At 31.6% G+C, this 13,678-nt stretch overlaps 1 protein-coding gene across 1 annotated transcript in view; it reads right to left on the reverse strand.

The window, feature by feature from the left end:
- Positions 1–13,678, reverse strand: part of LOC139481185 (uncharacterized) — a 98,736-nt gene that overhangs the window by 54,225 nt on the left and 30,833 nt on the right. The window contains exons 15-22 of the mRNA XM_071264343.1: positions 12,932–13,226; positions 12,349–12,472; positions 11,673–11,897; positions 5,677–5,877; positions 4,125–4,399; positions 2,727–2,865; positions 706–924; positions 259–415 (exon numbers count right to left, since the gene is read on the reverse strand). Coding sequence (XP_071120444.1) covers positions 259–415; positions 706–924; positions 2,727–2,865; positions 4,125–4,399; positions 5,677–5,877; positions 11,673–11,897; positions 12,349–12,472; positions 12,932–13,226 — 1,635 coding nt within the window. The remainder of the gene's footprint in view (positions 1–258; positions 416–705; positions 925–2,726; positions 2,866–4,124; positions 4,400–5,676; positions 5,878–11,672; positions 11,898–12,348; positions 12,473–12,931; positions 13,227–13,678) is intronic.

Consider the following 13,678-nt stretch of genomic DNA (forward strand, 5'->3'; position numbering starts at 1 on the left):
TGCCTTTTACCCCTATGTTCTATTTTTAGCCATGGCGGCCATCTAGGTTGGTTGGCCGGGTCACTGGACAAAATTTTTTAACTAGACACCCTAATAATGATTTTGTGCCATGTTTGGTCTAATTTGGCCCAGTAGTTTCAGAGGAGAAGATTTTTGTAAAAGTTAACGACGACGGACGACGACGGACGACGGACGCAAAGTGATGAGAAAAGCTCACTTTGCCCTTTGGGCCAGGAGAGATCATAACATGATAGTTACCAACTGCATATTCGTAGTACAATGGAAACGGATCTTCCTCGTCAAATACAGTACTATCTCGCCACGAAAGAAGTAAATAATCATTGACATTGTGAACGTTTATCACATTATTTATAAACTTTGGCGGAGTTTTATCGACAATGAATGGTCCAATACTCTAAAACAAAATAAGACAAAGAGAAACATTATCAAAACAAGATATGAACAATATCGTATTGGAGCATAATTACTTAAATAGAAAAACGAATTCACTAGTAAGTAAAAGTATGTCAAAACAGTAATAACTTGAAACAGACAGTGACATCCCAAATGTTGAATAGTTCATGCTTTCTATTATCAAAACACTACTTGATTTAAATTCAAAATGTCTGTTATGTGTTTATATAGAATATTCAAACATTGACCACCTATTAATTGACTTAGATCGATTCAAATAAAAAGTCCCACCTGATATCCATCAATGCCAGATCGACTTGTAGTTATGACGATAATATAAAACTCTTCACCCTCTGCAAGATAGCTATGTCGAATTCTGAAATGGTTTTGATGCTTTGATGAACGGAAACTGTTAATATCAGGAGCCATACTGCCTGGAGTTGAAGATATTCCAATTGCGTAATCATGTATTAGACTTTCTGCAACACCACTTTTCCATTTTATCTGAAACTAGTTAATACACTTATAAACAGTTCAATCAAATTTTCTTTCAAACTTTCACGTTCCGTCAAGTTTTAGGGTAAGGGAATTTACACGACCGATAGTTTATGAATATGCAAATAAATTATGATTCTATACGAGTCATCTTCCAACTCACTAGTATGGGATGCTCAATTATTAGACATGACACATTGAAGAGTTTGAACATATATAATACTCCATACAAATGGAGTACAAAATGTAGAGCCTGCCAGTGCACATGCCTTCATCGCCGTTCTTTTTTGTTTGGTTTGTGTTGTTGAATTCAGTTAAATTACCCTACTGATTCATATGAAAATTATGTTGTTGTACTATAGTAAATTTGTGTATTCTTGTCTTTAATTTGTGCTAATATGTTTGGTCTATATGCCATTTTGTGCTTCTTTGTTACATATTTATTTTTTGTGATTAAGACTATAACACAACGATGACTTCTGTATTTTTTGCATTGTTACCTATGATGTCTGTTTGTTTTGTTCACGCATCGGTGTGAAAATAATAGAATTTGATGCAACTGTCATATAAGTGAGAGGTTTAGCTAGCTATAAAATCAGGTTGAATCCATCATTTTCAACATAAGAAAATGCCCGTACTACGTCAGGAATATGACAGTTGTTATCCATTCGTTTGATGTGTTTTAGTTTAAGTGATAAGTTTAAACTTATTCGGATGTGTCTACTTTTGTGTTTCAAATGTCTGGCTATGTAAATGTATTTCAGTTGTTTCCTGTAATTAGTTAATACTTCAGTTTTATCATGTACATCTTTTGAATATTCATTTTATAAAATTTATTGTTTTCAAAAGTATAAATTATTCTAAATTATAGGGATTTTCTGATAACTAACAGAAAACCCTTACACAACCTTTTTGATCTTTTGGTCCTCGATGCTGTTCGGCTTTGTACTCGTTTCGGCTTTCAAAATTTTGTATCTGGGCGTCACACGTATGTCTTGTGTGGACAAAATACACTTCTGGCGTATTAAAATTTTGAACTTGTTGCCTTTTGTTGGCTGTTGTTCGTGTGATTCTTTGTCAATTGTGTTCTCCAATTTATTTATATTGTAGTCCTGTGTTGTCATTTTGATGTTATATTTCACATGGCCATAAAAGTGCGAGGTTTGGCATGCCACAAAACCAGGTTCAACCCACCATTTTTTCCTTTAAAAATGCCCTGTACCAAGTCAGGAATATGGCCATTGTTATATTATAGTTCGTTTCTGTGTGTATTACATTATAACGTTGTGTCGTTTCTTTTCTCTTATTTTTGAGTGTAAATTAACATTGCGATAAGACGTGTCACGGTACTTGTCTATCCCAAATTCATGTATTTGGTTTTGATGTTATATATATATGTTATATTTGTTATTCTCGTGGGATTTTGTCTATGTGTGTTACATTTTAGTGTTATGTCGTTGTTCTCCTCTTATATTTAATACGTTTCCCTCGGGTTTAGTTTGTTACCCCGATTTTGATTTTTGTCCATGGATTTATGAGTTTTGAACAGCGGTATACTACTGTTGCCTTTATTTAGCATTTGATTTTGCCATTTGATTAGGGACTTTCCGTTTTGAATTTTCCTCGGAGTTCAGTATTTCTCTGATTTTCTTTTTATATATGCCATCGTGTTATTGTTGGATTCACGCCTATGTATACATTTGAATTATCCCTAGTGTATTTTCGTCTTGATAGTAAAATTAGAATCTGAATTTTGTTTCATTTTTTTTCCAATTTTGAACGATTTACAGTATTTATATCATGTTATTAATACTAACTGATTGATGTGTCGGTAACACTCCTATGATTCCACTTTTTGATTTGGTATTCAGAAATTCGGATTCAATCTTATCAATTGGACGACCTTCGGGGAACGCCATTAAATCTCCACTGTTTTGAGACATCTCCGTTGAATTACTGTAAAATATTATCTGATTATTACATGGCATTTTTCATATCGCATGTATTAACAGCCCTAGGTTCAATATCAGCACAAGAGCCGCATGGCTCGAGGGCTGATATTGACCGAGTGCTGATAATACATGCGATATGAAAAATGACATGTTATGATCTTTTATTATATGCTTCAACGATGGAGAAAAATCACAGATTCATATATTGATCCTTTTACGTGGTTTCCAAATAGAATTTCAAAGAGCGAAACGTTCACGGACGTCGTACCCCAAATTTAGTACATTCGATATGAAATCTTTCTATCATATGCCTCAACAAAGAAGAAATACATTTAAATTTTGACGAAACTACAAAAAAATATTTCAAAAATATACGTTATGAACACTGTTTGGAAAAGTCAACTTTTTTGAAAAGTAACTTTCTAAATTATGTGTGAAACCTTTAAAAAATGCATTTATTTAATAATTTGATTGTGTTTTTGTTTTTTTTAATTATTTTACAAAATATACTTTCCAGTATCCAAATAATTGTTTTGTACACTACTTTGTAATGTTCTTTAGTGAAAACGTAGCATTGAGATGTATTTTCCGGAATTTTCCGAGTTTCACCGGAATGCCATGCGATAACGTTACGGAAAGGCATGTGATAACACTCGAAGCATGTGATAAACTTTTCATATCAGCCCGCTAAGCACCAATTCGAAAAATATGGAATTTACGTTAATTTAATGCTATTATCATACAGTAAAAATCATATGTCATTTAGTCTAAGTATATGCTAAATATTAAATATAATGCAATAAATGTTTAACATCATTATATAAGTGGACACAATTTTCATCAAGAGACGTGTTGTGACCTGCAAATGCATTAATGACTTAATTCGACATAAATAGACATATTATGCTGCTAATACTGTTATTTTAGCACTTGTAATTTGTAATAGACTTTGAGATTTAATTCAAACTTTATCAATTTACGGAAAAGATAAATATGCGAAATACTTAATTTATTTTTTTATTTTTACAGTATTTAAATACCCATAAACACATATATTTGTCAAGTTTTATACACCCTGAAGTTACACAAGTAAAAACGTATTTTGAAACCTATTTGATGATAAACTGGTTCAAAGTTACAATGTGGTGATTCGCAATAAGATGATAAAAAATAAGTCGTTACCGAACTGAGATGCATAAAGAGGTGGCAATTATTAATATGCATGACATTTAGCCAGTGGCGTTAAAAACCTATTTTACTTACTTGTTCAATCCTGACAAATCTGTAATTCTATGTCGTATCAAATTACTATCTAGTAACCACCATGTGTCATTCTGAATTTGTAAAACCTGATTTCTGGCCTTGATATCTTCGAATACAAAGTCTTTGATGAACGGAATAGTTGTCGTGACTGTAACTCCATCAGAGCATACCAACTTTGAACTTTCGCTAGCTCTATTAACAGCTGTGACTGAGATGAAGTAAATACCTTCCGAAGTTGCATTGTAGGTAGCATAAGTGTTGTAAGTAATCTGTTTCTAAAACAGAAGTGTGTCATTGAAATCATCGGAAAGTCTTATAATATAATTGAAATATTGGAAAAATATTTTCAACAAAATACGAATTCAAAATACTGATTTAGATGAAAAATCGTTATCAAAGGATTATAATTAATCATATTGTAATGTAATATTTTGCTATTTTGTATATCTTGTCTTGCTATTAGTGATTTCTATTTACAGTTTTAAGACGAAACAAAAGATCAAAATGAGTAAACAAAATTCGGTAAATGGCAGTAGCTCCTACAAAACTCAATACATTGTTTGACTCATGTTGAAGGTTTGATGATTGTGGTTCGCTGATGTTTTTTACTAACTAATTTCTCTCTCGATTTACTATACTTTCAAACATAAAAGCTGGACATGTTGAATTTCATCAAAAACCTTCATATTAGAGCAACTTCTCCTATGAGGGCCAATCTATATTTTTAAAGTCATATGGGCGTTTTTGGTAGATCTTGTATTGGTGATAATTTGTGCTGTTGACAGTTTCTGTTTGTCTTTGATAGTTTCAAAGCTCATTGAACGAAATGCTAAAACAATTAAAAGCTATTGTCAGTTCTGTTTGTTATTCTCATAGGATTTTGTCTAATGCTTAGTCCGTTTCTGTGTGTGTTACATTTTAATGTTGTGTCGTTGTTCTCCTCTTATATTTAATGCGTTCCCCTCAGTTTTAGTTTATTACCCCGATTTTGTTTTTTGACCATGGATTTATGAGTTTTGAACAGCGGTATACAACTGTTGCCTTTATCTGGTACCAGGGACTAAACAGCAGATAGAATCATTCAAGGTCAAACAGTATGCTAATAGATCTGAAACCAATAAACTACCAGCTCTGTCTATCAATGCCATTTATGCCCATAAGGATAAAATTGAGGATGAACATGGGGAATATGTCAAAAAGACAACATCCCGACCAAGAGCAGATAACAGGAGAAGCTATATAATTGGCCCCTGTCCCAGATTTTCATGATACAAAATGTATGATCAGATATTAGACAATAAATAACTATAGTTTCTTACAAGTTTATTAATGTTTTTTCTAAGTAATGACACTCATGATGGTCGACGGACAGAAAAAAAAATAAGAAAATTTTATCTGGATGCCTTTAGAATCAATTATGCCAAGTTTTATTTTGCACACTATGAGGTCTAAATAAAATTTAGATTGGTTAATAAATCCAACATATTAATGAAGGACAATAATTCGGGGTTTTACTATCTCTTTTATCTTACTTCATTGTAATACGAAATACCTCTTTGCTTATTGCCATCTCATTTTTACTGAAACAATGGTCGCTGAAGATATACTGGTAAAAGTCAACCCCACTCTCTTTGTCAAAAAATCCTTCCCAATGAGCATCAATATTCAGATCTTGCTGAAAGTCTACTTCAGAGTCTCCTTTAAGACCATCATGAACGTATCCTTCATGAGGCGGTGACAAGTCAAGAGATATCTAAAATTAACAAATAACACAAAGAAGACACTATAACGGTTTACTTTTTAAATTGTTATTTGGATGGAGAGTTGTCTCATTGGCACTCACACCACATCTTCCTATATCTACATATTGTTAATGAAAGCTCCAATATTAACCGCTGCATATGTGTTTGATTTGGTTTTTTTACGATTCAATACCTAATGTTCTAAACCGAATAGCTTGAAACACAGTTTACGGCAAAGCTGTTATAAGAGTTGATGATAAAATATGAATATATATAGATCATGTCAAAAATTGGGATACAACAGTCAAAGTATAATGATCGGTATTAGTGGGAGTTTCGGTAAGACATAAAAACAGATTCAACCCACCATTATTTTCTTAAAAAGTCCTGTACCAAGGCGAGAATATTTGCAGTTGCTATCGTATACATAGTTCTTTTCTATCATGTTGGCTTTTGTTTTTGTTTAACTTCAGTGTTCCTGTTGTTCCTTTGTTTTCATCTTATAACTAGTGTGTTTCCCTCGGTTTTAGTTTGCAAACCAAGTTTATTTTCTCTCAATCCATTTATGACTTTTTAACACTAGTATACGACTGTTATCACTATTAATCGTTTTAAAAAACAAACAACTATGTCAACAAAAGAAAACAAAAATGTTACGGGGTCTTCTGGCTATTCCTACATTTTGTATTTTACAATCTGGGTATTCCTTTAAGGGAAATTATGAGAAGTAAAATAGATGTAATTGCAAATTGATATTATTTACATGCACATATTTTATGATTTCTCTTGATAAGGTCCAGCTGCTTGTGCTTTTAAACATTATTCACACAAAATGTGCAAAAATAATTATGTGGTAAAATAATTTAGTTTGAACTATTCCATTTTTTTTTATTCGCAAGAATTACCTGGATTTACCTTGGTTTATTCATTAAATGATGCTACAATTGATACAATATTCCCGCGCTTGTATTAAATTTATCATGAATTCCTTATAAGAGGGTTGCTGTTCAGAACGAAGCTATTAAACCAAAATTTCCAAATGGTGAAAGTTGAAATCATTCCCTCGTAAATTTTACGTACGCCATCAGATTTGGTTGACCGTTATGGAATAACCGTTTCACAGATGCTATCAGACATGTTTCTTACGTCGTTTTTAGCCATGGCCATTTTCGATTTTTGAGTTTGTCTGTTCCTCTGGTATCTTTCGCCCCTCTTTTAGAACATAATCCTACATTATCCCATTGTAAACATAAAAAGTTTGACCTACCGAATTAGACTATTTACCGTGTTTGTTGTAACATCAGCAACACGACGGGTGCCACAGGTGGAGCAGGATCTGCTCACTCTTCTGGAGCATCTTATATCCCCCCTACTTTTCGCCGGGGTTCCTGCTGCTCAGTGTTTAGTTTTCTATGTTGCTTCTTATGTACTATTGTCTGTTTGTATTTTTAGCCATGGCCATTTTCGATTTATGATTTTGTCTGTTCCTCTGGTATCTTTAGCCCCTCTTTTAGAACATAATCCTACATTATCCCATTGTAAACCTAAAAAGTGTGACCTACCGAATTAGACTATTTACCGTGTTTGTTGTAACATCAGCAACACTACGGGTGCCACAGGTGGAGCAGGATCTGCTCACTTTTCTGGAGCATCTTATATCACCCCTACTTTTCGGTGGGGTTCCTGATGCTCAGTGTTTAGTTTCTATCTTGTTTCTTATGTACTATTGTCTGTTTGTATTTTGAGCCATGGCCATTTTCGATTTATGAGTTTGTCTGTTCCTCTGGTATCTTTCGCCCTTCTTTAAGAACATAATTTAAGAAATAATTCCTTCGTGTCATGCTCTATGCTCATTTTAACATGGGTAGGCATTATATTTGTCGATATTTTACACTGAGCGTTAGCGAGGTGTAAAATGTGGTCAAATATAATGCCTACCCATGTTAAAAGAGCATAGAGCATGACACGAAGGAATTATTTCGATTCTAATAGGACAAATACAGTATTTTTATAGGTCGAAGCGTACGAAAAATACCGTAAAAATGTTTGGCTTTTCCCGTTTCCTCCTCGAGGAGTCTATGCATTACATTTCATACTTGATAAGTTTAAAAACTACGAGCAGGGTAAATATATGTTGTTTTATAAAAATATATAATAAAAGTTTATGCTAGCTGCTTAAATGCATGGATTTAAAAGGATAACGATGAGAATAACGTAAATATACACAGTAAGTTCGTGCGCATGTGTCAAACATATTTTTTATGCTCATTAGAACACGGCTTTGTTTACAAAGCGTAATAAGGACGTCATATTAGAATCTAAATTATCCCATTGTAAACATAAAAAATATTGGGATCTCAAACATGAAATCTTACTGTTTTACCTATAAAACATCAAATTGGGGTAATAGCCAGAATAAACCAATGTTATATATACTTTAAAGACAAAGCGAATAAACAAAAAAGAAAGACAAAATCATCAGAGCACAATAACACAAAAGCGGGATGCATAGAAATTGAAAGTATTTGAATAGTCATTTTCTATCTCAATTTTTTTCTTAACTAGCAATATAAATATATAGAGAACAGGTATGGTTGCAAATGAGTCAACTATACGCCAAAGTTGACATAACGTTGTTTCGAGCAATTATAGGCTTGTGAAGATATTAAAAACAAGAATGTGTCCATAGTACACGGATGCCCCACTCGCACTATCATTTTACATGTTCACTGGACCGTGAAATTAGGGTCAATACTTTAATTTTGCATTGAAATTAGAAACATCATATCATAGTTAACATGTGTAGTAAGTTTCAAGTTGATTGGACTTCAACTTCATCAAAAACTACCTTGACGAAAAACTTTAACCTGAGCTTCACTATATCTTTTTCTTTGTTCAGTGGACCATAAAATTGTGGTCAATACTTTAATATGACATTAAAATTAGAAAGATCATATCATAAGGAACATGTGTACTAAGTTTCAAATTGATTGGACTTCAACTTCATCAAAAACATTAACCTGAAGCGGGACGAACGAACGGACGAAGGAACGGAGGCACAGACCAGAAAACATAATGCCCCTCTACTATCGTAAGTGGAGCATAAAAAAGAAAACACCATAACTATATTCGGCTATCAAATTCACCAAAATGGCAATTTAATGTCTGTTTTTGTTGTTGTAATTCCAAATTCGAGAGGAAAATACTTTATCAAGGCCGTCTGTCTTTTAAATAAGGAGATTTGTATAGTATACAATATCTTAGACTATTTCCGAATTAAAAATATTGATGTATTTTTGTTTATCATAGTCGATTTGAATTCTATAAATTTCCTCAAATATATTTTCACATAAACATTTCATAAGTAACAGATATTTCTATTTCACATAGATTCCTTACTGTCATGCATACGAACAATGACATTTTTAGGAATTCTTGCGCAAAACATTCGTTAAATCATTATTTTTTTTTTATTCTAACTTGAATATTTATAGTAAGTAATGATTACATAATCCATTTACTACAGAGTGAGGTACAAATGTAGATGTTTTTTTTGTAATGTGTTTATTGGCAAAGAACTTCATATATGTAATATAATTATGGTAAATACGTTCATAGTACATCAGCAAACTCGAGACAAGTACATAAAGTTGATAGTTTGAATCCTTCTATAAACGTATATTAATATTATTAATAATTTTAAAAAAGAATAGAAAATCTAAATCTAAGGTAGCATGGATTGGGTAGATATTTTTATTACGTGAGAGTTAGCTTATGAAATCATTCTATTAGTTGGAGCCAGGGGTTCCAGCAGGTGTACGCTCTTTGCAATGGTTTATTTTTATAAAATATTATTTTTTCAATGAACAAATTTTCTTTAAGGTAATTTTTTAAGGCTACACTATTTACCTATCCACATTGCATTTTTGTTTTGTATATATAATATTTGGTTAATAGTATTATGAGATTTCTTATGTAGTTTTTTTCTGTTTTTTCTAATATCCCAAATAAGACAATATCTAAATTAAGTGGTAGTTCAATTTGAACTTTTGCAAATATCCATTTATTAAGTTCTTCCCAAACATCAACAACTTTTGGACATGTCCAGAATATGTGTTCAATAGTTTCTATTGAGTCTGAACAAAAAGTGCATTTATTGTTTTGTGAGACTTTAATTTTGTGAGACTTTAATTTTGTAGAGAAATTTATTAGTTCCCAAAATTCTGTGATTAATCCTGTATTGGAGCCACTGTAGTTTTGAGTTTTTAGTTATGTAAAATGGAAGTCTGTATATTTTATTCCAAATAATATTATGTCTATTTGGGATTAAAGACCACTTTGTCTGTGGTGTAATTTTGGTTATTTTTTTTATTTAAAACATTATACATGTCTTTTGATTCTTTTGTAGATTTCATAAATATAGAAATAGTAGTTGGTATAATTGGCCCATAAGGCTTCATAAGCTGATTATTTTTAATATAAAGACTTTTCATATAGGAATAAACAGCTGACATTACTCCTTGAAATATAAGAAAGTTGGTATCAGCATCATATGTATTATTAAATTCCTGCCAATTCATTAAATGTCCATCATTATCAATTAAATCATTTATTAGCCAGACGCCCTTTTCAGTCAATTTTTTATACAGAGGGGTTTGATTACAAATTTTAATTTCTTTATTATTCCAAAGATTAGATGCGATAAAATCATATTCGTTCTTAATAGCTACTTTGGTTTGTAGTTCAGTCCAAGCATTTAAAACCTCAAGTCAAAAAGGATTTCTTACTTGTGTTCTTGGACCTATCAAGAATAATTCATTTAATTCAATTTTTTCAGTACAAGTTAGTAACTTACGATAGTTATTAGTTTGTTTGATTATTCTTCTTATCCAAGTTAGTTTTAATCCTTTGATGTATTGTTTTAGATTTAACATGTTTAGTCCACCCAGTTCATATATTTGAGCAATTGTTTCCCGTTTAATTTTGTCTTGTTTACCATCCCAAATAAATAAAATAATTTTTTTATGAATTGATTTAGTAATCCATTATTAAGATTTGGTAAAGTTAAAAATAGGTGATTGAGCTTTGAAATTATAAGACTTTTAATTATTGTAACTTTTCCAATTGGGGATAAATATTTGTTAGACCAGCTTTTCCTTGTTCTTTCTATCTCTTTAAATTTTGGTTCAAAATTTAGTGTTTCCATTTCTTGTAAGTCTACTGAATATTTAATACCCAAGAGCGTAAATCTGTTGGAACCCCACTCCAATCCCTACTTTACACACATTGTATCTTGGCTATATTTCTTTTTCCCAATCCAGACTACCTTTGTTTTCTCTAAATTCATCTTGAGACCAGACCAAATGTATATGTTATGAACACAAAGATAATTTAAATATACTAACATCCGATTGCCACTTATAACAATAATATTCACTAAAAACAAGCGATATAATTTGACAAGTTTAGCTCATTTTATATTCAAATTATATTACAGAATTGTAGGACCAATCAGTAATGTCTACAACAAATCACTATAGAATTAATAATAATAAAATCAACCTGCTTTGGCAACCTTTCAAATCTAGAAAGAATTAAGTTTTAAGATTGGTCTGTTTTTACTATTAAAAAGAGGGACGAAAGATACCAAAGGGACAGTCAAATTCATAAATCTAAAATAAACTGACAACGTCATGGCTAAAAATAAAAAAAAGAACTAACAGACAAACAATAGTACACATGACATAACATAGAAAACGTAGAGCTGTGTTAGTGTCGATATATTTAAAGAAGGCAAAAAACTTACTTGAATTGTCTTCTTCGTCTTTAATAAGGCTTTGTTAGTAACTGTGACTTCAATGAAGTAATCTGAATCATGCAACCCAATCTCCTTCCCAGGAGTGATTCCTGAATCCTTAACAATAATTGGTCTAATTTGAAAATGTTTGTGAAAGCAACCATGAAACATTGTACAGTAACAGGATGGGCCTTTTGGTGCTGAACCATACTTATTGATGCAATCCTCCAATGTCTGTAACATACAACGGAATAAAGTTAACAAAATCCCCACAAACTATTTTTCTTTTTACAACGTTTTAGAACGACAAAATATATTTTGTATATCGTACGTTTATGCATTTTAAAATCCAAAAAATTACAATATAAATCATTATATATCTTGAATAGGGAAGGCAAAGTTGAAAGCGACATTTAATTTTGAAATAGATTATTATAAGCTAATGTCTTTCAAATTACAAACTGGTAAACAGTCAATCGAATATAGTTCAGAAATCAGAAACACCAGGTTTATAACTCAATACGTCAGACGCGCGCTTCGTCTACAGAAGACTCACCAGTCAGGCTCAACTCATAATAGGTATAAAGCCAAATAAGTACAAAGTTGAAGAGCATTGAAGACCCAAAATTTCGACGAGTGCTTTCAGTAATATGATATGGAATAGAACTTTTTGTTGCATACCTACCTCAGCCTCACCTTGTGTCGTAGGTGCTGCTTTACCATGTTCTTCTATCCCCGTATGATTATTATAAAGCCTCCATTCTACTTGGTCCAATCCACTGGCATAATCAAATGCCTCCCATTCTATGCTTTTGACCGGGGGAAATAAATTATGGCAACTATAGTTTTCCGATATTCAAATCTCTTCAGACTTGAATTACAATAAGAATACGGAAGATGTTTCTTTTAGTTGTGAAAATATAAAAGGTTATATTTAGAATTGTAAATTAAAATTCTTAGAACATAATTGTCTTGGTAATTAACAAAAATAAACGCCTAAAATACAATCGCTTTTACTACACTGTCAACATTGCAATATTGCAATCATAAATTATCCATATTACACCAATTTTTATTAAGCAAGGTAGTTCATAAATTTATACACAACATCAAATCAATATTTGTGAATTTGAAAGAAATAAAAATGACAAGGAACCTTTGAATCCTTACATATTTCCTTATAGTTTCTTTCAAATGAATTATGATCTAGTTGTAAACTTTATGTAGTACTAATATTTTGAAACGTACTTAAAAGTGACAATACTCACGTCATTTTAGAGAAATCTTCCATACTGTGTACTGATATATTCACTCTGTCTCCCTTAGTTAACCACAAGTTTTGTATTACTGGAGAACTAACATCTTTATAAACTGATATAATATCATCCTTATAATTATCTAAAATGTCAAGGGCTTTAACGGTGATATCAAGTCTATAGCCATCTTCCCAAGTTATATTCAAATATTCAGCTTGACTTAATACATTTGCTGTTTGGGTGAAACTTTGGTTTGCTTTTAGATATGGTCCATATACTTCATACTTAATTTCAAATTTTACAATTCCTGTAAAGGAAGAAAAATTATTTTGTTTTATTATCATTGGAAAAAAGTAAAATCACCAAAATACTCCGAGGAATACTCAAAACGGAAAGTCCCAAATCAAATGGCAAAATCAAAAGCTCAAACACTTCCAACGAATGGATAACTGTCATATTACTTACTTGGTACAGGCATTTTCGTATGTAAAACAAAACAATAAAAAATCAACTGTTGTTGTTGTTTCTTATTCAAAATTACCTGATCGTTATTTTTACTAATCAGGCTAACACAGAAATTTGATTCACACTCTTTATGGAATAATTTAATATGATAGTGTACGGTACATGTTTAATCGTGTTATGGAATGCGGTACATGTTTAATGGTCTAACAGTATACGTTGTCTGATATAAAGGTTTTCGGAATATATGTAATATTATATGGTTTTAAAGTGTTCAATTGATATAGGCATATCAAA

Source organism: Mytilus edulis, chromosome 7 (genome assembly GCF_963676685.1).
Source record: "Mytilus edulis chromosome 7, xbMytEdul2.2, whole genome shotgun sequence".
NCBI classification, from domain to species: domain Eukaryota; kingdom Metazoa; phylum Mollusca; class Bivalvia; order Mytilida; family Mytilidae; genus Mytilus; species Mytilus edulis.